General features: G+C 42.9%; 1 protein-coding gene across 1 annotated transcript in view; it reads left to right on the forward strand.

Moving 5' to 3' along the window:
* Positions 1 to 26,605, forward strand: part of SRP19 (signal recognition particle 19) — a 236,124-nt gene that overhangs the window by 170,560 nt on the left and 38,959 nt on the right. The window contains exons 3-4 of the mRNA XM_044064470.1: positions 4,323 to 4,394; positions 4,475 to 4,586. Of these exons, the coding sequence (XP_043920405.1) occupies positions 4,323 to 4,394; positions 4,475 to 4,586 (184 nt within the window). The remainder of the gene's footprint in view (positions 1 to 4,322; positions 4,395 to 4,474; positions 4,587 to 26,605) is intronic.

Raw genomic sequence — 26,605 nt, forward strand, 5'->3', positions numbered from 1 at the left:
TCTCCTGGATGCATATTACCACATCAAAATGGAAAAATGCTCCAGGAGTCTGCTTCACTTCCAGCTAGGGGCCAGTCATTATCCATTTCGTGCCCTACCGGTTGGTGTCTCTACAGCCCCCAGAGTGTTCACAAAGTGCATGGGCAGTGATCACAGCTCACTTGAGACTACAAGGATTCCATATGTTTTCATATTTGGATGACTGGCTCCTCACTGCTCCCACCGAGCATCTTCTGGTAACAGCACTGCATTCTTCTGGTAACAGCACTGCATTATTCTCTCTGTCTCTCCGTCTCTCTCTCAAATATTTTGGGAATAACAATACATTGGGAGAAATCAAACCTTACTCCTACACAACAAATAGAATTCATTGGAGCAGTGTTCAATATCTGGTCCTGTCTAGTGTCACTCCCAAATCAGACTCCAGCAACTGAGGCTCCAGCTCCAAGTGATACTCTTGTCAAACAAAAGTTTCAGCAAGAGAAGTTCTTCAGGGCCTAGTATCCATGGCAGCTTCAATTCCAGTAGTGCCCCTATCGAAGCTACATATATGAATCCTACAATGGCTCCTCCTTTGTCAGTGGTTCCCAAACTGTCATCCCCCCTCTGTTACCAGATTCAAATAACCAACTCCTGCAAGCAGGACCACCTTTTGTGGACGAGTCCAGATGCAGAACTTTGGAGTTGCCCATTTCAGTTTTCTCAGCCCAGAGCCATTGTAACCATGGATGCTTCCCTGATCAGGTGGGGGAGCCATTTCCAGGGAAAGACTGTCCAAGGCTCATGGTCTACCTGAGGCCCACCTGCATATCACCGTTCTGGAAATGAGAGGTGCTGTTAGTGTTGCAGGCTTTTCATTGGGTTCTCCCTTCTGAGACTATTGCAGTTCAGTCAGACAACATGTCAGTGGTATGGTATATCAACAAGCAAGGAGGAACAAAGTCCTACCCCTTGTGTCGAGAGGCCATGAGAATTTGAAAGTGGGCGATAGCTTCCAACTGCTTTCTGATAGCAATGCATATCCTGGGGAGCGCCAACGTAATTGCATGCAAACTGAGCAGATGCATCGTCCTGCCTCACGAGTGATCCCTCAATCCCGAGGTGGTGACAAATCTTCAGCCACAGGGGCCAGCCTTGCTTTCACCTCCCTATTGAGCAACAAGTACAGCAGCTATTTTGCCCTGTTTTCCCCGGAGGGGGGAGTCCCCGAGGGATGCTCTAATCCACAATTGGCCCACGGGACCTCTTTATGCTTATCCTCACATTCCCCTGATTCCACAATTTCTAACGAAAGCTCTGTGGTTGAGATGCAAGGTGATCCTCATAGCTCTGTTCTGGCCTCAAGTTTGGTTCCCCTTCCTTCGGCCTCACTTAGTATACCTGCCGTGGATTCTGGAACCTCTTCCAGATCTGATTACTCACCCCAAGGGTTGAGCCACCCGAATTTGTCCAATCTCAAGCTGACAGCTTGGTTTCTCCACTTCCGTTAGTTGCCAGGCAACCTAATCTCACCTCACCTGTTCGACAAATCATTCTGGCCTCTCATGAACCATCCACCAGAAGACTATATCAGGATAAATGGAAAAGGTTCTCCATCTGGTCTAAGGATAACATGCTAGATCTGTATTCGGTTCCAGTGACTGCGGTGCTGCAATACTTGGCTAAGCTTTTTGATAATGGAGCCTCTGCCTTTACCGTAAGAGTACACCTGGAGGCAATTTCTAATTTCCACAGTGGTATAGATGGCACCCCTCTCATTTCTTTACATCTATGCAAAGCCTTTCTCAAGGGATCCCCTCATATCAGGTCTCCTGTCAGACAGCATGTGGAACCATGGAACCTCACTTTAGTCCTTCAGTCTTTGACTCAAAAACCTTTTGAACCCGCAGTGAAGTGTGACCTAAAGTTCTTGTCCTAGAAATCCTTGTTCCTAATAGCCATCGTGTCAGCCAGATGGGTCTTGGAGCTGCATGCTTTGTGTATCAAGAGACCCCATCTGTTCTTCCATAAAGACAGAGTTCAATCTGGACAAATCCATCCTTCCTTCCCAAAGTTTTCTGAATTTTCCATTAACCAGACCATTGACGTACCAGTGTTCTTTCCAAATTTTTCCATTAAAGGAGAGTACTGCCTACACTCCTTGGATGTACATGGGCAATTGAGATTTTGCCTAGATGGACCAACCTATCTATAAGTCTGAACAACTTTTCATCTCCTTTTCTGGGCCTAGAATAGGAAATGTTGTTTCCAAGGTTACATTATCAAAATGGCTAAGGGACTGCATACATTTCATCTATTTCCTCATAAAAGAACCTATGCCAGAAGTTAAAGCTCACTTCAGTAGATCTATGGCAACATCTGTAGCTTTCCATTCCAGGGCTTCCATGGATGACATTTGTGCAGCAGCCACTTGGGCTAAGCCTCATACCTTTATCAAACATTACAAATTGGACTTGGTCTCTGGAGGGAGAACTGCCTTTGGCTCAGTGGTACTCAGGAATGTTCTTCCATAAGGGCCGCCCATGGACCTCAAGGTAGCGTGGGATTCTGTCCCATCAACGATGAATGGAAAGAAGATTAACATCATCAGATAAAGAAGTTATGTCTTAACATAACTTTCCACCTGTGTTGTTCATCTTCTTTCATTCATCACTTCCCACCCTCCTTCCCCCTCCAAAGACTCCTGGGGGATGCTTTGGGTCCAATCCAAGTGGTGTCCTAGGGTATTTGCGCAGAAGTGGCCTCTGCCTTACTTCTCTATCTCTAGCAATCTCGATCTGAGGTAACAGGGAGAAGGGCATTCTGGGTAGAAGCTTAGCTTGAGAGTTTTAGGCTGGCGCGAGCTTGGTGAAAAGGCCGACTCTGTTCCAAGCGCTCAGAACCGAACCCATCCGTGATTGATGAATGCAAGAAGATGAACAGCACAGATGGAATGTTACATTAAGATACAACTTCTTTTTTGTGGCTGGGGATTATAGATAATGGGGAGGGAGTACAGTAGCCGGGGAAAGATTTATTGGTTAAGCTGATGAAATGTAAGCCAGTCATAGTCCTGCAGGTGACTTTAAACTGCCAAAGCAGATTTGTTAAAGTATGTAACTTTTGTTTTTCTGTTATATTTGACTGTTCACTATTGGGTTCCCTCAATGATGTGCTCTAAGCAAAGAACCCCCCCCCCCCCAAATATGACCTTATTACGATCTTTATAGACCATGCAAAGGTCCCTGCTAACCTATAATAAATGGAATATGGTTGTACCTCTCAACTTGGAGATAAAATCTGGACAAAATCTAAAGTAACAGGACAAACCCCAAAAATAGGGACACATTTTAAATATTGTTCTTATAAACTTAGAATGTTGCTAGAATCAGAATGTTAAAAAAATTAAAAATAAATGGATGGTGCAAAAAATGAACTGATAAACAAAGTACAAGCACCAAAATCCCAGCGCACAGTACCTCAATTAGGGCTGCAAGATGTATATATAATAGTAATCCGACACAAGGAATATTCCAAATAGCAGCACTTTAATCCAACACAGCAGCAACAGTTCATTTTGACTTATTTTCAAAAGGTTTTGGCTTCATTCCACAGTGTAAAACAAATATGTTTAGGTTGCTTGTAGATATTAAAATGTTTATTAGGAAGAAAAATGTGGAACTATTCTTTAAAGGACAACATTTGACAATGGGTCCAAGTGAATTAGTACGAACTGTTGCTGCTGTGTTGGATTAAAGTGCTGCTATTTGGAATATTCCTTGTGTCGGATTACTATTATATATACATCTTGCAGCCCTAATTGAGGTACTGTGCGCTGGGATTTTGGTGCTTGTCGTTTTATAGAATCAGAATGTTGCAAGAATCCTGTTCCAACAGGACTTTTGTTACCATACATTTTCCTGTTCTAACAGGACTTTTGTTACCATACATTTCTTGAAGGATATGAAGTATGAAACTCAAATGTGTCATTAGTGATTTCAGTCCTCATTGATTTGCCAGAAAGCCACTAATTTTATGAAGAGCCCAGAAATGAGTCAAAAATCTGGACAGTTAGAGAGGTATGGATATGGTGATAGTTTCTGAAAATGTATTATCTTTCTAGTAACGAATCATTGTATCTTTTCAGGTTGTTTTAGGTTGGCTGGTTTGAAGGCTTTATAGTGCAGTGTTAATGGATTGGATCACAGAGATGTCACTCAGTCCCTTTAGAATTAGATGGGCTGCTGAACATTGGTACACACCCACTGCAATTTAATTGTTGTACTGTTTTGAGTACCTGAAGGTCATTAATTGATCACTGCTTTTTTTTTTTTTATATACAGGCTGTGGAAAATCCAACTGTCTCTGAAATTCATGATGTTTGTGTAGTAGCAGGACTTAATGTTGTCACAGAGGTAAAATTTTTAATTTTCTGGTTGTTACCTTAAGCTTTTGTTTGGTTTTCTGTTAATTTTTTTTAATCTCTGTACACTAGAAGAACAAGATGTATCCACGAGAGTTGAATAGGGATGGCCAGTTTACAGGCAGAGTGCGCATTCAACTCCGAAAAGAAGATGGCAGCTTCTGTTTAGAACAATTCCTCTCACGTGAGTAGAATACAGGGTGTGGTTATATGTAGACTTCCGTTACCTATATAATTACTTTATTTTGCACTGAATGCACTTTCTCATAACCCAGTTTTCACCACATCACCCAAACTTACTTTTATCTATTCAGTGTCTTTCCCATTTCCTTTAAACATCCACTTGGATTAACCAACACTTCCCACATCTGTTTATTGTTCTGTGCAACTAAAACTATATAGTCTGCTTATGTCAAAACTAATGGCATCACCATATCCTTTTGCATCACTTTCATTTTATAACCTACTTTGCTCACTATCACATTCATTACCAATGCAAACAGTATTCTACTCGTAGAACATCCTTGTCTTGTACTACTTAACCATATTTCTTTACTCAGCCACCCATTCACCAACACACTCTCATATTTTGATATGCTGACAAACATACATTTATTACCTTGTCCGTACTACTCCATAATGTCCAACAAAGCAACATTTCTACTGTATCAAATGCCTTGCTAATGTTACCATAAGTTTCACATCTTCCCTGTTACTTATCTACAGTTTCTCACAACTAATAGCAATTGACATCCCTTCCCTTTTATACCATATATGCTTTCTTCCATAATGTCCGTCATCCTTCCATTCTACTGTTATCATAAAAAGTTTGTAATCCGTCTTTAACGTGATGAGTCCCCAATTTTATTTCATTCTTCTAATCTTTCTTGTATATAAATTTTAATATCCCACTACATAACAGATCATAAACAAACCCTTCCTTCAGCTATTCATTCATTCATTATATTTAAAAATTACTTTTTTGCCAGTGCATTAGCTTATTGTGCATTTCACACCTAATACCATCCGAGCCTGGTACTGAATCAACATTTACTTCATCCAATTCACTATTTATTCCTTAACTCTTTCTGCAAACTTTACTTTCCATTCTCTCATTTTCCTTTTTATTATAAATATTTTCCAAATGCTGTAGTACAATACTTGTAAGGTGTTCTTGTGTTCTTTGTAATTCTCCTTTTTTATTTTCCTTCTCCCTTTTAAATATGTCTGCATAAATAGTAATGCCTTGTTTTTCCTTATTGTAATACTCTTATATTATTCTGTAGTACATTTCCCCATACTTCACTTTTTCTTCCTTTCTGGCATCATCGTGTAATTGAAAAAGAAAAACTTTTTAAATTTGGTCCACCATTCATACCAGTTTTAATAGAAGTCCTTCATGGTTATATGATCCTTCTAGAAGTGCAATACTTCCTACTCTCCATTTTCATTTCATAATTTCTCATTTATTCTTTTATTCCCTTTCCTATTTTAATATACTGCCTTTCTTCCATCACTTACATCATATTGATAAATGGTATGAAAAACTCCATCTACTACTGCCAAGCCACTCTGATCCAAGTCTCCCTTCTAGAAGTCCATTGACTTTTATTCCAGACAGCTAATTTATCACGTGTTAACACTTGCTGTATTTTTTTTTACCTTCCCCTTTCTTTTTACATTTTCTTCTTACATTACAAATCACATTTAGCACACCATTCCACTATCTTTATCCTAGTTGGTATTAACAGTACTGAAACTGCTCTAAAATTGTTGCTTTTCCTTAAAGTTGAGGGGAAATATTTTCAATTTTTCATTTTCTTATTTTTACTCTGTCCCCAGTTGAATATTTTCCTTAGTTTTGTACAAATAATCCTAGATAGTTTTAACTGGTTAGAACTTTATCGGTCCCTCCTCTAGACCGGTCTTCCTGCATGCACAAATCCATCTCTTTCCTCTCCATATTGTTTTCTTTGAGTTTCTTCACTTTGTTTACCCTCTTCCCCAGCCTGTTGTGTGTTCCTCCTGTATGTTTTGTTTTCTTCTCATTTCCTTTCTTTTTCATTGTTTACTGTTTGCACTTGACAATCCATCCAAACGAGTCCATTTTTGTACAGTCTGCACTCTGGCACACACCTTCTTGCTGTATGTCTTTCTCCCCACACAGGTTCCATTGTTATCTTGTTGCAATCATTAATTAAATGAGAAAAGTCCCTACAAAAGAAACATGATTTAGGTTGGCCAGCATATCTTAATCTCCTATGACCAGACACAAAAATAACACTTGGCAAGTGTTTCAACCTTTAAAATTTCAAAACCACTTCCAACCTCCATTCCATACGCTTGTCTCATTTCTAATTTTCACAGTATTATCAACAGTTTCACACAAACCTTGAACTGGAAGGATACTGTTAAAAAATGCATGCATCAGTTTTAAACTGCAAAATAACACTTTTAACAGTTAAGTTACTACCACAAAACAAATAATTGTTCTGTTAATGTCTATGCAGCTCCAGAAATGTCATTAGTCCATCAGCTTCAAATGTAAAGTCACACAAAGTCTGTCCCAATACATGTAAAGACAGAATTTCTTGAGCTTTAAAACACAGAACATGTTACCCAATTGCCCTATACATAATATCTGTCTATTATGTCATTTTGTGTTCTTATTCTCAAAGTTGGTAGTCTCCTTTTTTTAAACAATTTTGCTTTCAGTTTGTTGCTGCTCTGTCTTTTTTTTACCTGCTGTCACTGCTGCATATGTTTTAGTTACTGCATTATTTGATGCCACAAAACCAAACACATTACTGCATTCCTCTTTTACTTTCTGTCACGGCTGCATAAGTTATAACAGCTGCATTCTCTTCTGCCACATCACCTGGTTTCTTCTCGCATAACTTTTTCAGAAGTGCTGAGGATGGTAATCTGCCATTTCACCCCATGAAACAGCAAAACTGCCACATGAATCATCCTGCTTGATTGCTTTAACAGAACATCATGTGCAAGCCATCCTGATGCCAGTTCAGTTATCTTCACCATGTCAACAGACTTGCTTTGTCTGGCAAAGTCCTGAAGAAATTTGCACCCAGGCTGCTCTTTTCTCCCTGTGGATGATGACACAGTAGCCTGGCTGCATGTGTGGAGGGCAGCCAGAGACTTGAAGACTGGCCATTATATCCTGGGTAGGATGTAATCCAAATAGATATAGGCTACTGCAGCACTGAAGAATTTGAACATCTACTGTCATGCCAAGTGGCAGCTTGCATAACTACTTTCTAGTCCCGATTAAGCTTTATAGTAGCAGTTTTTGGTGGAATATAAATACATGCCAGTGTAAACTGCCTCCCTTGCCCATGGCTTTTTACTATCACGAGTCTATTGTCTTTTTCCTGTACTGTCGTCGTTGGAGCACCTGTAGCAGTTAGTATTACTTTCCTTTTCCTTTGTTCCTGATATTTTGTTAAACATCCGTTATGAAATCCTTTTTTTTTTTTTCAAATTAAGATATGGGTCACCTGTTAACATAAAGCATTACAAATTGGGATTCCTTCTCCAGGTCTAAATCAAGCTTTGCTAGACTGGGACTATACTCAATAGGTTTCTGGAATTTTAGCCAAATAGTTGTAGGCTACTGCAGCATTCAGAGAAATGAACATAGTATAGTTGAGTTACAAACCTGTACATGGATACATGTGTTCCACATGTGTAGCTGAGACTTTGCTCTTACCACCTCCTAATCTGTGTGGGTCTGACTGTCTGAGCAGTCTGTGCACTACTTTGTATTGCTTGAGTATGATACTGCACGCATCATTTTATACTGTTTGTATTATGGCCCATAGTTGTAGACTAAGCATCTTCTCCTTGCCACTGCTGTATTTTGTATTACACCTACTGTGATTTGCTTCTCATTCTGCTGCTGCATGTTCTTCGACTCTGCAGCTGTCTTTTCTGCTGCTACAACTTGTATGGAAACTTGTGTCCTAAAGATCTGCTACTGTATTGGTCTGTTCGTTGTATATGTAACCTTGCTGCATATGTATGAACTATTTTCCAGTGTCTCTTGAGGTGTCTAAACATTGGAAGTATCCCCTTATTAGTATGGGTGCACGTTCCACTTTATTCTGGGTTTCACCATAGGCTGAATTCTGGGACATTTCCTTCATGTTCTGAATGTTGCGTGTTAGGGTCATCAGTCAAGGCTGTATGGCATATGTGGCATTGCCTGCACACCCAATGCACAAAATATTGTACAACTTGCTTCCACCATGCATGATACCTGTGCGTAGGCCTGTTTGTCTGGTACTGGTCTGCACCTAACAGCCATGTGACCCTGTGGGGAAATTCCCTTGCAGTAACCTCTGGTGTAGGTCAGACATGTGCCATGTCTGAGAATCGTGTGTGGCCTGGTTGCTGCACAGTCGCACTTAATGATATGAACATTTTAGACCATGTGGCTGTTCATAAAGGAAGACATTCCTGCTAATGTAGCTCTACCCATCTGGACTAGCTGAAGTTTGGTCGCACCTATTTGTGGCACCCTGTACCATGTGTAAATGGGCTCTTCCATAGAAGGCCCATGTGGTGGTTGCACTCTTGTGGTATCCTGAGGAACTGGATATGTGCTTCCATATCCTGTATTATAATGTTAGGAAATGGTTCAATATTTGTGCTCCCTGTAAATTGCTGAAAGATCCATGTGGCTAAGATTTTTGTAGTACATGTGGCTTTGTGCCCCCTGGTGTAGGCAAAACCCACATTCCCCTTTAACTCTTGTTGCGGGTGATGTGCTTTGATTTAGGTCTCTTATAGTATCTCTGCCTCTTAGAAGTGGTCCACTATCTGTTACTGTTTCAGGTGGATGACAAGTTGGGTGCTGTCTGTACTGCTGTCATCTGTTTGTGCTGTCTGCTGCCCATACCTCCTCTGCTTGTGCTGTCTGCCTCAACCCACAGTACTGTGAGCATGAACTGCAGTCAAACCCTTCTTCCACTGTTGACACTTGGTGCCTTCATTGTCACTTTGGACTTGAAAGAGGCATACCTCCATGCCCCCATCCACCCAGACTTCAGGAGATTTCTGCACTGCTGTGCCAGCCTTGCACTATCAAGTTACTGCCTTGCCCTTTGGTTTGTGTTCAGCACCAAGGGTCTTAACAAAGTGTCTAGTTCCAGCAGTAGCCTACTGCCGAACAAAGGGCATACAGATTTACCCTTGCCTGGATGACCTTCTCATCCTAGCAGAAGAGTCAAGTACTCTTCAGGCATACTGCAATTCAGTGTCTCCTAAAGTGTGGGGTTTACTCTCTCCCTACTGAAGTCCTCCCTCACTCCATCCCAAGACCAGATCTTCTTGGGCTGCAGAATAAGGACAGATTTGATGAAGGCCTTCCTCCCACAAGACAAGGTCACATCTCTGACCAGCTTATTCCAAAACCTAGTCACCCACATCTCTGCCAGGGAATTACTCCATCTTCTGGGTTTCATGGCAGCTGCCCCTTGCCAGGTTGCACATGAGAAAGTTCTAGTGGTACTTGAAAAATGTCTGGTCCCATCACAATCACCCTGTGGATTTTCTGGTGCCCCTTCCTGCTCTGCCTGAAGAAAAAGTTGGGGTGGTGGATCCAGCAAATAGCCCAGAACCCAGGCCTCTCTACAGCCTACCAAGCCAATCCAGTTCATACACACAGATGCCTCTGATCAGGCATGGGGGGCCACTATGAACGGTCTCAAGGTGCAGGCTCAATGGGAGCCCTCTCTCCAGAAAAAAAAACATATCAATGTGAGGGAAATGACTGCTCTCCTAGTTTTAAAGAGTTCCTCCCGCTCATACAACCTGGACCCTTCAAGTTTTCACTGACCAAACTACAGTGATATGGTACATCAACAAGCAGGGGGGACCAGATCCTACTTACTTTGCAGGCTAGCAATACAGGCATGGAAGTTGGCCACTTGGTACAAGCAACACCGCAGACTGTCTAGATCCCATCACAAGACAATCAGGCATATGCCCTCAGCAGATCATTCTCTCAACATCACAAATGGATATTGCATAGGGATGTTTTCTTAGACATTGTCCACCAATGGGGCACCCTACAGATAAATGTTTGCCTCCCCTCAGAACAGGTAACTAGAGCTATTCTGCGCCAGGCTCCCCTTGCCACTAATGTGGAAAGTGGATGCCTTTTTAATCTCTCAGAAGGGGCTGTTCCTCTATGCTTTCCCCCCTTCTGTCATATCCAGAAAGTCCTGCTGAAATTTCAGCGGGACAAACTAGAAATCTTGCCGGTGACTCCCTATTGGCCAAGGCAGCATTGGTTCCCCCTTCTATCTCTTGCCAAGGGCAGTCACCACATGTTTCCTCACAAGATGGACCTTTTCACACAACAGAAGGAATCCCTCGTCCATCCTAATCTGAAAACCCTCAGCTTAACCTTGTGGGCGATTAAACTTCTGATCCCTTTCAGACACCTTTAGTCTGAGGAAGTGCTGTCTGTCCTGCAGGAGGCCAGGAAACCTACTTCCAGGAGAGTCTGCTTATCCGAATGGAAAAGGTTCTCCAGCTGGTGTCTTCAAAGGCAACTAGACCCCTTCCAAATGGATGTTCTTCTAGTTCTAGCCTGTGTGAGAGCTCCTAAAACCCGAATTTTCATACTCTTTAGTGGAAGTCCATTTGTCAGCCATTTCAGCTTGCTTACCCATTGATCAACCCCTTTTATCAAGATTAGAGGTAAAACTTTTTCTTAAGGGGTTCTCCACATCAGACCCCCAAGGAAACCTATCCCCCATCCGTGGGACCTGAACGTTCATTATAGAGAATCTTACTACTGCCCCTTTTGCACCTGCAGCTTCTGCCACTTTCAAGATGTGTACCTGGAAGACTATCTTGTTAGTAGCCCTTAATTCAGCTAGGAGAGTCTGAGCTGCAGGCAGTCATGGCTGCTCCACACTACACTATCTTTCACAGAGAGAGGGGTTCTCTTCGTAGTAACCCCTTTTTCATGCCAAGAGTGGTCAATGAACTGTCACTCAACCGATCTGTCCATTTGCCCACCTTCTTCCCCTTGCAACAGAACGACCGTGAGAGAGTGCTCCATTCCCTTGATGTTCACAGCCAACTGAGGTTTTATCTGGACAAGACCAAGGACATTAGGAAGCCCATCTCTTTGTATCATTTCACTCCAGGCCCCTGGGGAAAGCTGTATCCAGGCAGACAATATCCTCCTGTAACTTCTGTTACTCTTTCCATGGCAGAGAGTCACCTTACACTGTTAAAGGACATTCCACTGGAGCAGTGGTCTCCTCTTCAAGGGCCTTTCTTAAAGGCCTGGATACAGTCACTATCTTAGAGGCAGCCACATGGTGTTCTGTACACACTTCCAATAAGCACTATAAATTGGATAACCTCTCCAGAGCTAGGGCAGGATTTGCAAAGGCCATCCACCATGGATTCCTGGAGACTGCTACCTCTTCCTCCACCCATTGCTCTGATTTAGCTGTGGTACTCTCCCATATGTGAGAATACTGCAACATGAGAATAGAAGGGCATAGATTAGTTGTGTAAAATCGTACCATACCCATACGTGTCTTTCTCTTCCATGTTTGCAGTATTCCTTCTCTCCCTTGTATCCCCCTAAAGGACCATTTCCATGTCTGGATGGCATCCTTCCTATATCCCTAGACTGTTGTCCGACTGGGCAGTCAGTTCTGAGGTCTCTGCATGCAGTCATGACATTTATGGCCCATGTTTTATGGCCCTGAGTGTGACGTCCCAAGCAGCTGAGCCGGATGTTCGGGTTGATCCCATATGTGAGAATACTGCAACATGAAAGAGGAGGACATCTATGGTTATGCTAAGATTTTACACCACTAATCTTTCTTTAAAGTATGCTTGTGACACTGCTAATGCCGTTTCTAGAGCAGCTGCCGTTGAGTGATGAGATTTGCTTTTGTAGTCGCAGAATTTACCAGATTATGTCAAAGCTGAGATTCTGATTGCTTTCTTGATTAGTGTTTGGCTCTACTCTGCTGTGGTCATTTGAATGGTTTGATGAAAGGGGAAAGTTAAATTTGATGATGTCATTGTCATCCAGGACTGTGATCCGACTGTGCTGCTTCTACAAGATCATCAGATCCTAGAACACTTGTGCCTCCCTTTACCCACAATGCCCTGCCAGCCTAATGTACTTCAGATCTCATTTGCTGCAATTAAGAATCAGATGCAGATTTCTGGCTCTCAAGCGTTTCCTGGAGAGGTCTTCAGACTTTTCCTTTTACTGGTGTTTGTGAGTTAATTACTGTTAATGTATAACTTTTTTTTTTCTTTCTCCCTACCATATTTTAGGTAATTTTCTTTTACCTTTTTATTGTCAATTACCATGTTCTGGTACTTCCCTCATTACCATTGCTGGTATCCATTTGTACTGTTCTAGAATACCATGTCTACCATTGTTCGCTTTTTCCTTTTTCTCCCTTTGTTAGAAAAGTTTGTTTTTTATTTTGTTAGACTAGGTTGTTTTTTTGTAGCTTTTGCTAGCGTTATACTTTTTGGTATCTGTTTCATGTTGCCTGTAGCAGTTCAGAGACAGAAATCCTCTGGATTTAATTGTCTGTGGTCATAAGATACCAAATTCTGATGCCCACAGGAAATGTGTATTGTTTGGGTTTAGCTCACCTTGATGTTGACTCTGCTGTTTGCTTCAGATTTAATTCTAGGGCATTGACTGACCACATTTAGTTCTGTGGGGTCTATTACCCTCTACATAATCATCTTCAGTGGTTTGGGCTCAAACCCCCTGACAGTGTCAGCTTTTGATTTCTCTGACTTCTTTAAGGACAAGGAATCCCAGAAAAGGTCTTCATATCGGTCCTCAACTTCAGCTTTGGTTCCCTCATATTGGAGCCTTCTGCTAAAATTCAAAAGAAGTTAGATCCATCAGTCTTGGAGCCTGAGCAGACAACTCAAAAATCAAGCTCTTCTCTGACCTGTACCCCACCCCTTCCATCGGATCTGATTTCATCATGGCTTCCTTGTTTCTTCCTAGAAGAATCTCCTTGAAGGTGTTCTAGGTCTCCTGACATTGCATCCCTCTCTTCAATCCTCCAGAATCCTTTTCAGAAGCAGACGTGGACAGGATGAGGAAGTTCCTCTGGGCATAGATACATATGGGGGTTCTTCCAGCTTGAAGCCCGTCCTGGCCTGAGAACCGATGCCTTTCCATTTCCTCTCTGGTCCGTCTTTCTGTTTCAGAGCAATCAGTTCTGAGATTCTTGGGGGGGGGGTTATCTACTTCAGATCCAGAAAACATTTGCTTTTTAACTCTGATAGTTCCCTTGAGCTGACCAGCTCTGAGTGTTTTGGAGCCCGAGGACTCTTGGAGCCTTATCAGCACTGGATCCGGGGGCTTGGAGTTGACTCCAAAGCTTTCTTGAACCTCAGCACTGGATAGCTCCGGTCCAACTCCTTCCTCTAGTGGAACATGAATGGGGTTGCAGGAGCTGATGACCTAAGATTCCAGCTTTGGAACAGTTGATTTCTGTTTCTCCTAGGCGTTCTGTCTTGGATGTTGTGGATGTTTTTTTTTCTCTGACTAGAGAGCAGGCTTCACTGCCCCTTTGGATCAGGCAACTCTGCCTTGTACTATTTTGTGTTCTGAGCCTCAATCATCCCTTCCATTGAGACCTGAGAGTACCTCCAGCCAGTCCATCAGGGCACTGTTCTCGCTCTTCTGACACTTCCCCACTGAGGAAGTCCCTTGAAAAAGGACATGCAAGAGGAGGCAGTTGGGATTGCCCCCCACTAATCTCAGAGGACATTGATTTTGATGGAGAGGGGTCCCACAGATCACCACCTGATGACTTCTTTGGAGACATCCTGGAGCTTTTGAAACAAAAAGGTAGTTGGTCTTCCAATACCCCCTGCCAAGAGAAATTTGTGTTCCTGGAGGCTTTCTGGTCTGGCCTATCTACATCTTGGTTGACTCCCCCCCCCCAGCTGATGAGCTCAAAGACTTTGTCACTTAGTGGGCGTGGAAGGAGCCAGACATTGTGGAGGCAATACCTAAAAGACTGGATAAAATTCTTGCACCCCCCCCCCTCCCAAAAGACTGTGCGCACTGGAACAAGGAAGTATCTGTTGCCATGGTTGTGGCTGCAGTTACACAAAATGAAATGGAATAGAGTTCTCTTTTTCATCCCTCTAAGAGAGATTCCTAGGGCTTTGGACAGATTTGGGAAGAGTGTTTATGCTTTGGCAAACTTTGCCCCTTAGGTCACTGAATTACTTGGCACGTTTTACAATACTGCAAAGAGATTTGATCAAAGATTTTGTAAAATATCTTTCAGGGTCCATGTGCTCTGAGAATGAGAACATAATCTTACAGCTGGCCACCTTCCAATTTGTCTTAAATGCATTCATAAGGTTGATCTTCCATGCCGTGCGAAGGTACCTCATGGGCAGTAGGGTCAGGCAAGTAGGTTCAGGCTTATAGCCATCAGGAGACCTGCCTGGATCCACTTATGTGATTTTGCAGAACCTTTTAAGTCTTTGTTCATCAATGCACCCTTTGATGGATCTTCTCTGTTTGGCCCTAAGGTTAAGGACACACTCCCCAGGTGTGAACAGGGAAAGAGCCTGTCTGCCATGGGTGTATGTCTTTAACGGCCGTTCTCTAGGAACCAGCGAGGTGGCAAAAAGATATGGTTTAAGTCCCAGGGGCCTTTCCAGGATTCATGTGAAGATGGCTCCCAAGGGGCAGAGGAGTGATCTGAACCAGAAAATTCAGTCTCCGCCGCAGAGGAGGTCTGCAGAAGCAGGGCTCTGGTCCCTCTTTGGAGGCAGTTGGGGGTCATTTATCCCTGCAGCAGAGAGCCTGGTTGTCTAGCACAAAATATTTGTGGATTCAGAGGGTTGTATCCAGAGGTTATACAGTACCATTTTCCATAGCTCCTCCCACAGTTATGAAGAAAATCCCCAATGTTCAACCCAGTCAGAAGGAAGCAGCATCTCTAGAAATAAAAAAGCTGCTAGAAAAGTGTCATCCAAGAGGTCCCACCAGACCAGAGATGGTCCAGAACATACTCTATTCTTCTTTGTGCCAAAAAGACAGGGGACTTCAGACCAGTGTTGGATCTCAGCAAGTTAAATCAGTTTGTTTAATATACAAAGTTTTGGATGGTCAGAGTTCAGTCTATTTTGCCTCTGCTGCAAAAGATGATTGGATATGTTTGATAGATCTTCAGGATGTGTACCATCACATCAAAATGATCGGGTGCACCAGGAGATGCTTATATTTCCAGCTGGAAGCCACTTGTTACCTGTTCAGAGCACTGTGCTTTGGTCTCATCACATCCCCCAGGGTGTTCACCAAAGCATGAGTGGTAGCAGCTCCCTTGAGACTGCTAGGATTCTGTTTGTTTCCATATCTAGATGACTGGCTGATTACTGGCCCAGCCAGACATTAACTACTACAGGCAAGAGACTACTTGCTCCACTTTTGTTCTCCATCTGGGAATTAGTCAATTACAAGTCTCAACTCACCCCAACACACAGTCTGGAGTTCATAGGTGCTTGTTTGTGCACAGTCCGCTTCTCTTCCTTCACTCGATTAAACACACTGCAGTCCCAAGTCAAGGAAGTGATCCAGAGTTTATCTTTTCCAGACTGACTGATGCTACAGGTGTTAGCTGCAGCCATGGAACCCACCACCTTTGTTCCACTGGCCAGGGTTCACATGAGAATCCTTCTGGACTCTTGATTCGATGGTCCATTTTCCAACATCCATTATCCATGCCAAAGATCTTGTCTATGGTGGATTCTTTCAAACCAGCTCCACAAAGGCAGTCAGTTTGTTTTTCCCCTTCCCAAGGGCATGGTGACCATGGATGCCTCCCAGCTTTGGTGGAGATGACACTACTTGGGAAGGACAGTCCAAGGTGTGTGGTCCCCCAAAGAGGCCAAGACTCACATCTGTGTTCTGGAGATGAGTAGTCCTCCTAGTGTTGCAGGCTTTTCAAGACCTTCTCCCATCTGAGACAGTTACAGTACAGACTTGACCATATGTAGGTAGATTGGTACATCAACAAACAAGGGAGAACCAGATGTTATCCTGTTTCTAAAAAAGCTGTAACAGTATGGTAATGGATCTCTTCCAGTTGCTGTTTAATAGCAGCTCACATCAAGGGGAAATGCAACATGATTGCAGACAAACTACTCGGGTCCATTCTGATGCCTCAGGAGTGGTCTCTCACCTGTCTGTGTGATGGAGAGAATTTTCCATCAGTGGGGCCAGCCATGCTATGATCTATTTGCCTCACTGCTCAAAAACAAAGTGGAACAGGTTCTTTGCTCTGATCCCACCCCCTCAGGAGAGTCAGAGAGATGCCCTAGTAAGGTCTTCAGTGATAAAAAAAAAGGCATGCACTGCTGTTAAAACTGTAACATGTGTCGTTACATTTCTTTGGGTCCTTACATTTCGGTGTGTTCCATCAACAGGACCCTTGCAGTGCCGACCTATGTTGATTGTTGTACACAAGGGGTCATCTATATTGCCTTATGTTCAACCTGTCCGGCATTTTATGTCTGAATGACCACCAGGCATTTAAAAACGCGTATCAGGGAACATCTTTATAGCATTAAAAAAAGAGAGGACACCAATGCCCTTTTTAAGCATACTTTAGTATGTTTGAATTTTAAGAAATTGTTTTCTGTTTTAGAGGTTTGTAACAGAGATATGAGGGATGGTGATTATAAAAATTATTTACAGCAAAGAGAGACTGACTGGCAAATAAGATTAAAATCTGATTCCCCTCCTGGTTTAAATGACGTTATAAATGTGAAATGTTATTTAAAACATCGTCAATTACATATCAACAAGGACAGTGACCTTATATCTTTACATTTTATGTAAATGTTATGAATATGTTTAATATGAGCATAGATTGATTTTTATTGTTTGATTGAATAATTAATTTATCTAAGTAATTAAGTCATGTGATTTTGTTCTGGTTTTATCACTCTGAAGAAGTCTGACGAAAGCGGAGAATAAATATTTGTGATACGCTATTTTTACATTTGCCAACTTGATTTTGCTGCTCATTTTGCTGCTTCTACCTTTTGGTGCATCTATTTAGAGAGATGCCCTGGTTCACGATTGGCCCTCCAGTCTCCTGTATGCTTTTCCACCCTTGGCTCTAATTCCCAAATTTCTTCAGAAAGCAGCTCAGTTGAACACAGTTAACCTCATTGCACCCTTTTGACCTCGTTAGATTTTGTTCCTGTTCCTCTGGCTTTGTCTTCAACATCCACCCTGGATTCTGGATCCAACTCCAGACCAACTGTCTCAACCGACAGGCATGACTCATCCAGAATTAATAAGCCTCAAACTGACTGCATTTTTTCTCTAGTTCTATTAATTACTAGACAGTTCTAGTTGTCCTCCCTAGTCCGTCATATTTTATTATCTTCCCATAAGGCTTCTACTAGAAAGACTTACAAGAGTAAGTATATTTGTCTTCTGGGTCCTTAGAAAAGGTCTGGACCTTTTTCAGTGCCTGTACCAGTGATCATTGAATTTTTAGCTTCAGTCCTAATGAAGGAGTTAGTTCTTGTACTATTAGAGTTCAGTTAGCTGCCATTTCTAATTTCCATGTGGGCAAAAATGACTCTACATTAAGCTCTTCTAGATTATGTAAGGCTTTTCTCAAGGGAGTCTTTTTATTTAATTTATTTATTTTATTTATTTGCTTAGACTCCGTTAAAGGATCCTACTCCCTTTTGAGATTTAAATGTATTACTTCAGGTGTTATCTCTGTCTCCCTTTGAACCTTCAGCCAAAACTGACCTAAAAATTTTATTGTGGAAAACCATTTTTCTAGCAGTTATTAGTCAGCTGGAAGAATATCTGAACTCCAGGCTCAGTCTTCAAAGCCTCCTTATCTAATTTTTCACAAAGACTGGGTATTCTTGTGAACTAATTCATCCTTTTTACCTAAGGCAGCTTCGGAGTCAAATGCTAAACTGGGAGATAAATGACCTGGTTTCTTTCCAAGTTGAGGAAAATACATTACATCTTTTGGATATGCATAGAGAACTTCGTTTCTACATTCATAGAATCAATAACTTTAGGAAATCTGACCACTTGTTTCCTTTTCTCCTCCCTGATTAGGCAATCCAGTATCTAAAGTTACATTGGCCAAATGGTTGACTTGACTGTATAACCTTTTTCTATGGTAAAATGGGTTTATCCTTACTAAAACTTCCTAGAGGTTCCACAAGATATATGGTGGTTTCCTCTTTTTTTTGGTTCAGAGCATCTTTAGATATTTCTGCAGCTGCAACTTGGGCTAGTCCTCACGCTTTCATTGTTCATTGCAAATTTAATTTGATTTTTAGGAGCAGAGCAGGATTTGGCTCAGCAGTGCTCCAGAATATCCTTCCTTGGGCGTCTCCAGTGGTTTCATTACTTGGGACTCTGTCCCATCAGTTGAATGAATGACGTTTGATTATGGAGAGTACATGACTTTTTGTTTCATCTGTGTTGTCCATCTTTATTCTTCAACTCCTCACCCACCTGCCCCCTCCTTTTTGCCTTCTGGAGAGATCCAAGATTTGTATAGTAACCTCTGTTCCTTGTTTGAGCTCCAGCTTTCCTTTTTATGTTCAGCTTCTGGTGTTTCTATTGGTTGTCCTTTTGCATCTAGGAGCAGCAAACTCAATTTGAAGTACAGCAGCAAACTCAATTTGAAGTACATTATGTTGGTGGAGCATTATGGGTAAAGGAAGGCACTAGAGAGTTCTAAGATCCAATCTGGTGGAAGCGGTCAAGTCAGATCAGAGTCTTGGATCCAAACCCATCAGTTGAGAGATTAAAACGGACAGCACAGATGGAATGTTATGTTGAGTGCATAACTTTTGGTTTAGGGGGTTACCCAGATTTTACTGCCTTCAACAACATTATAGTAACTTTTTTCCTGTTCATATTCCTTTTTCATGAAATAGAATACGTGTTCCCGGCAAGGCACAGGCAAGTGAAATTTCAAAAAACAGTAGTGGGGGGCGGGGTCAAAGAAGAAAGGAGGACCTCCCAAAGCAAAGGACAATCTCTTAAAAGCAGACTTGACTATATGCCCCCTCAGTTTTCTTTCTCATCTTAACAATCCTGTGAAGCTATCCTAGAGTCTAGACCTTCACTTTCCTCTGTCTTACCAGATAACTTCAGATATTTGGGTAGCCAGAATCATTCTAAAAGGCTACAACTGGCAGTTGGGATTCCCTTCCTCCCTTTTATGCGATTCCTGTACATCCACCCAGGCAGGCCTCTGTTTCCTCCTGTCCCAGATCAAATGCTGTCTCAGGGGTTATAGTACCTGTTCCTCCAGACCTAAAAGGAAAATGATTTTATTAGAGAATCTTTTTTGTTACCAAAAAAAGCAGGAGCTTTTGGAGACCTGTCCTAGACCTTTCTTTTTTTAAACCTTCATTCACATCAAAATTCCTAAATTCCAGATGCTTATTCTACAGTCTGTTACCACTCATGCCATCTCCGTTTTCCAGTGATGTTGGATTTAAATGATTGTCATATTCCAATCCTCTGATTTCTCTTGTTTACATTTTCATTTTTTTGCTATCCCTCGGTTTGTTGACCGCTCCAAGAGTGTTTACAAAGTGCCTTACTCCTGTAATAGCCCATTACAGGTTGCAAGGCATTCACATTTCCAATTTTCCTGATCTTTAGACAGGTGCCTTATTTTTCCACATCCTTTCACAGGCTGTTAAGAATTTGTAGACTGGGTAATAAACTTTTTTTCTCAGCCTGTTATTCTCAGACGAACATAGAGAAATCTTCACTTACTCCATCCCACAGGACAGTGTTTCTGGGATTTCTGCTAGATACAGCTCTCATGACTGTTTCCTCCTCATGTCAGTGGAATGTTGCAAGGAGCATTTCCTGATCTTCCCTGGCAGATGTCAGAGTTTTGCTAGAAAATATCTCAGGATTCTAGGTTTCATGCCCTCTGCTATTCTTATGATTCTCTCTCTCTCTCTCTCTCTCTCTCTCAGATCTCTCTCTCTTTCAGATCTCTCTCTCTTTCAGATCTCTCTCTCTCTTTCAGATCTCGCTCTGTCGGATCTCTCGCACTCGCTCTGTCGGATCTCTCGCACTCGCTCTGTCGGATCTCTCGCACTCGCTCTGTCGGATCTCTCGCACTCGCTCTGTCGGATCTCTCGCACTCGCTCTGTCGGATCTCTCGCACTCGCTCTGTCGGATCTCTCGCACTCGCTCTGTCGGATCTCTCGCACTCTCGCTGTCGGAGCTCTCGCTCTCTCGCTGTCGGAGCTCTCGCTCTCTCGCTGTCGGAGCTCTCGCTCTCTCGCTCCCTGTCAGCTCTCGCTCTCTCGCTCCCTGTCAGCTCTCGCTCTCTCGCTCCCTGTCAGCTCTCGCTCTCTCGCTCCCTGTCAGCTCTCGCTCTCTCGCTCCCTGTCAGCTCTCGCTCTCGCTCCCTGTCAGATCTGTCGCGCGCGCTCTGATCTGTCGCGCGCGCTCTGATCTGTCGCGCGCGCGCGCGCTGTACATTTTTTGAACTCTGGGCCCTCTGCTAGTAATCACAGACAGCACCACAGTGATATGGTACATAAATCGTGGAACTACGTCCTCTACCCTCTTTGCCGACTTACTAGTTGTATCCTTGGATCTAGTTATTCAGTTCAGTCCGTCTCTCCAGGCTATCTACATTTGTCAGAGTAGTATATTATTGCAGACAAGCTGAGTAGGACCAGGACAGACCACTGTGGAATGGAAGTTTTACCTGGTGTTCCAGGAATTGACCTGTGGGGGGACTCCTAAAGTAGATATTTTTGGCTAGTCACAACAGACAGGTAAGGAAATTTTGCTGCACGATTCCTTGTATTCATGCCTGGAAGATGCATGCCTTTTCATTCCCATGGACAGAAATGTTCCTATATGCTTTTCTACCCTTTTCTCTAACCCAAAGGATCCAATGCTGTCCATTTTCATCTGATTCAACTCTAGTTGTTGGATCCAATTGGATCTGACCTCTGCACAGATTCTGAAACTTCTCTGATCCTGTCTCTGACTCCTCCCCAACCCATAATTCCCAGCATTCCATCTTAGTACATCTGATCTCGTTTACCTGCCTGAAGACTTTGGATGTGTTCTACTAGGGCCCTTCACAGTAATATATCCTTGTGTTATAGCTCCCTTTTTCCCTCCCCACCGAGAGATTTAGCTCTCTAGTTTTAGTGTGTTGCAGTTTATAGGATTAGTTTCTTGGCAGACTTGGACAGGATAGTTAGGTTAATAGTAGTAGTTTGTATAGTTGTAGCATATTGATGTGCTGTTCATATTGTAGACTTGGTACATAGCTTAGAGTGTATTTTCTTTACGTTTTGATAGCAATACTTAGCTTAGAATGTGTTTTTGCTTGTAAGTATTGATAATGTTTTGCCTTTGTTCTGGTTAGTCATAATTCTCAAATTAGACTTGTCAGATAGCCATGGGTTTAAAAAGTATTCTGACTTGTAGACACAAGCTAGGAACTAAACCTTCTATGTAAGGGGTAAAATAAAACATTTCAGAGCTTTACTGGAAAGACTCCCCCAGATAGTTTGCTGTGAGGGAAAGGTTAGTTTGCTTTTTTGTTACGTTTGGTATTTATTGCCTTTTTCTATTTTGTATTTATTGCCTTTTTCTATTTTGTATACCGTGATTTGTTTTCTTTACACTGTGTTTTACTTGTATTCTGCTTTTAACTGCATACTAAAACTTGAAAAGAGACCACAGCTCTCTCGTGAGTCCGACAGAGAATTTCACACCCTCCCACCTGGTTACTGTTGTGAAACACCACTGTCTTTCTAGTTGCCTGCCCCTTATGTTAATTTGACCATATATCTCATTTCCTCCATGCCTTTATTGGCCGGTGTGAGTATGCACAAAATTATCATTTTGTGAAATCACTCCCCTTCAACTATTTAAATTTATTGGCCATCCTACTGTATTCCATAGTACCAGAATACAGAAGTGACCACCCCCTTTCAATCTAGCTTTCTGTTTTAAAAATATTGAATCTCCACTAAACTTCACCTTTTAGACAGGTAAAACTTAAATTACCTACTTTCACATCTAGCTCCTCTAGTGCACACTGCAGTGTTTAGGATAAACAATTTTTTTTCATCTTACCTTTAAGCATCTATTGTAAGACCACCAGTTATTGTAGATCCCACTTTCTGCCTCTCAGTAGTCATCTTGGGATTAGTGCTTCTGTTTTCTCTTGGTGGGAGAAGGAGTGCAGTTGCATTATTTCCTGGAGACTGCTGATCACCAGAAAGCTTAACTGCTTTATAGGTGACAGCTTAGAATCTGTGCTTATATTGTGATTCTGGTGAGAGTAGGAACAGAGTGCACTGGTTCCCGACACTTTCTGGTTGTATTGTGTCTGTGCTTAACATACCTGATTGGTCCGGTTGCTATTCAAGGCATCTACCAGAAAAAGGCTACAAGCCTGCAGACCCTTGCATCATCTGGGGCAAGACTGTGGATCACCAAACAGGCCGTGGCCTGCTTCACTTCTTGGGGTTGGTGCTAACTAGCTAATTTTAATTTTAACTAGAACTAGACAAGTTTTTTTTAGTTTCAGCACTCAAAACTATTTCCTTGTGCTCAGCACTTGCTCAGAACGTATAAGCACTAAAACTATAAATTACTACATTACTCTATTTTCCTCACTTGTCAAGAGGAAAACGGCTCTTGGTACTTAAATTAGTAAACACCTATCCATGCATGTCCATGGGTCAGCTCCCGGTGTTTTCTCCTGTTCACCTGATGAATCTGGGCATTTTGGGGCAATGTAGCAATTGCCTCGTGTACACTGACAACCCTCTCCTCCTACCATCCAACACTACAACCTCTGAGAGATGCACTTATATAGTCAAACTGGAAGCCATGGTCTCTCCAGCCAAGACTGGACTAGGCAGTCAAGAGGAAAAGGTTAACACCTGCACCACACTCGGAACATAGCTCTTTAAAACCCACACATAAAAGCACAAAGCACACACCCACATTCACAGAGGCTCTCAATAAAAATCTACCCAAGCAAGAGTCCTCCCAAGCTCAAACGCAGACAACCACCACCCCCAACACTACCCAAATGACACAGCCCGCAAAATCAGTGTGCCACTCAACCTCAGCCCATAAGGCAAAACAATGTACCCAACACACTAGTCCTAGGTGACTCTATAGTCAGGCACAATGTCCCACTCACCAGGCTAAACAAGGAGAAAGTTACTGTCAGCTGCCTGTCAGGTGCCAGGATCCACCACATAACACACGCACTCAGGTCACTCCACAACAAGTACAAATACGACTTTGTCATTGTCCATGTTAGTGTGAATGACCTGAGACGCACCTCCCTGGACTACATGAAGAGACTTGGAGGAGCTCTCGGATCTTGTAGCCCAGGCAGGTGTGACCCTAGCCCTGAGTAGCATCCTTCCATCGCCCAGAATGATACCGCAGTACAAGAACAAAATTAATTCACTTCAACAATTGGCTAAGCTTCTGGTGTCCTCCTAAGGGGATCCAGTATCTGTCGGCCTGGGACGACATGGTCAACAGACCACGATGCTTTGCCAGAGATGGCCTGCACCTGTCGCCCCTGCGATTCCAGATACTGGCTAAGCCTCTTGCCACCCCTATAGTGCCTTTTTTAGGCAAGGTTCAAATGCTAAATTCACCACCATAACAGGTACAAGCAAACAAACTCTGAGGGTAATGCTACTCGATACTAGAAGTCTAAACCACAAAAGGCACTCCTTAAAATGGAGATCATCGACATTTGTGCAGTGACAGAGACCTGGTTCAAGGCTCCAGAGAGCACCCCTGCATTACCAGGCTATAATTCATACCACACCTTTCGGCCACCTAACCTGGACCAAAGCACTAAAGGCGGAGGCGTGTCCATATTTGTTAAGGATATCCATACCTCCAGGCTAGTTGCTCAACATAATGCATCTGAAATTATCGACATGCAGCTAACTCTGGGCAAGACTGCAATCCAAGTTGTAGCTTGTTACAGATCCTCCAACATGCCCCAGGATTCCCACTCTTCATTTCTTAAGATACTGGAAAATATTAAGGTACAACCCAATACCTTAATTATGGGCGATTTCAACTACTCCACCATCAACTGGGAAAACTACTCATGTTCCAACTCATTTGCTCAACATTTTCTGGAATTCATAAATTCCAACACCTTGGATCAGCTTGTCCACACCCCCACCAGGGGCAGCAATATCCTGGACCTGGTCATTACTAATATGGGTAACCGGTATTCCACGTCAGAGGTAATCTCCTCGCTGGTCAGATCCGACCACAAACTAATCACCCTAGACATCCATAACCCACCCCCATTCAGGAAACCACTGTCAAAAACTACTCCAAAGCCAATTTCATGCTTTTTAAGAAAGAAGTGGCAAACTTAGACACCCATGCAGATGGAGAGTAGAGGTACGGCTGCTGAATCTTGCACAAATGCAGTGTATAAGCACATACATGAGTGCTGGATCGTGTCATCCCCAACAGAACCAAGACGCTATCCTCCAAAAAAAGGAAGCCAATCTGGTGGTCCCCTGCCATAAGCAAACTCTACAACAGAAGGAAGAAGCTGTTGCAAAAAAGAGTAAAATCCCAAGATTGGAGGAACTCCCTGGTCAGCCTCAGCAAGAAGCTGCGATCCCTCCTAAAATCCTTCAAAGCCAGTTTGGAATCAGTGGAGATTTTATTTTCCTAAGATGGCCACAAAGCATTCTACAGCTATGTCAAGAATCTCAATGGCAACACTCAGATCTGCTCTGAGCTACAGCACAATGGCACTAAATATACAGAACCGACCGATATTGCCAACATCCTGGCAGGTTCAGTGCTAACTTTACCCCCCTCTCGCTCTCCAAAGGGCCCATCTTAATACAGGAAGAATGGAAAGCCCCAGTAATCATGGATGAACAAGTAGACTGCACTTTCCAAAGCCAAGAACACAGCATCCATGGAACCAGGCTGCGTACTGCACGAACTACAGAATGAACTGGCACCCCACCTAAGTACCATGTTCAGTCATAACCTCACCTCAGACTATGTGCCTACTGAATGATGCATGGCAACTTTTATCCCACTCCACAAAGGGGGTGCCACCATGGACTCTGGAAACTACTGCCCCATTAGCCTGAAGAACCTGGTCTGCAAGGCCATGAACATATCTTGGAGCTTATAAACAGACCTAGAAAACCACCAAACCCTGGACCCCACTCAGTTTGGGTTTGTAAAAGGTAGATCATGTCTACTAAACCTGATTAACTTTGAAGCAGTCACTAGAGCCATAGACAGGGCAAGGTTGTGCACACAGCCTATCTTGACCTCACCAAAGATTTTGATACCATCCCCCACTCTGGAATTATAGATAAACTCACTAAACTGGGCATAAATCTGTCACAAGATGGGTGGCCAACTGGCTCACTGACAGAACCCACACAGTAAAAGTAGCCGACTCCAAGTCCAATTTCTGACCAGTGACGAGTGGAGTACCACAGGATTTGGTCCTGGGTCCTCTTCTGTTCAGCATCTACTTCTCTGAAGTGCAGGCCAACACAGAAGGCCTTTGGCTAGCAAAGTTTGCAGATGACTGCAAACTGGGAGCCATAATAGAATCACCTAATTATGTAGAAATTCTACAAAAGGGCCTCGCAGAGACAGATGCTTGGTGTCAGTCATGGCCTCAAGCTCATTGCAAAAGTGCATCATCATCCCCTTTGGGAAAAACTCTGTATCCATGAACTACCACATAGGCGGTAGCTCACTAAACACGAAGTGTGATAAGAGACCTCGTGACACAGGTGGACAGTAGTCTCTTCGTTGATGACCACATCGCCACGGTAGTGCAGGAAATCCTATGTGGCACACCATCACAAAAGGCTTCTCCTCTAGAAAAAAGGTCCTTGTTCCTCTGTACTCATCCCCTCATCAGGCCCATTGTAGTTCCTCTGTACTCATCCCTGATCAGACCCATTTTTAGAGTACAATGCCCCATTTGGCATGCATCTCACAAGACACCTACAACAGTTGCCCCATTTGGCATGCATCTCACAAGACACCTACAACAGTAGGAAAGTCCACAGATATACCTCGCTAAGAGGATTATC

Source organism: Protopterus annectens, chromosome 2.part2, assembly GCF_019279795.1.
Source record: "Protopterus annectens isolate FY-2018-M chromosome 2.part2, PAN1.0, whole genome shotgun sequence".
In the NCBI taxonomy this organism is placed as follows: Eukaryota; Metazoa; Chordata; order Ceratodontiformes; family Protopteridae; genus Protopterus; species Protopterus annectens.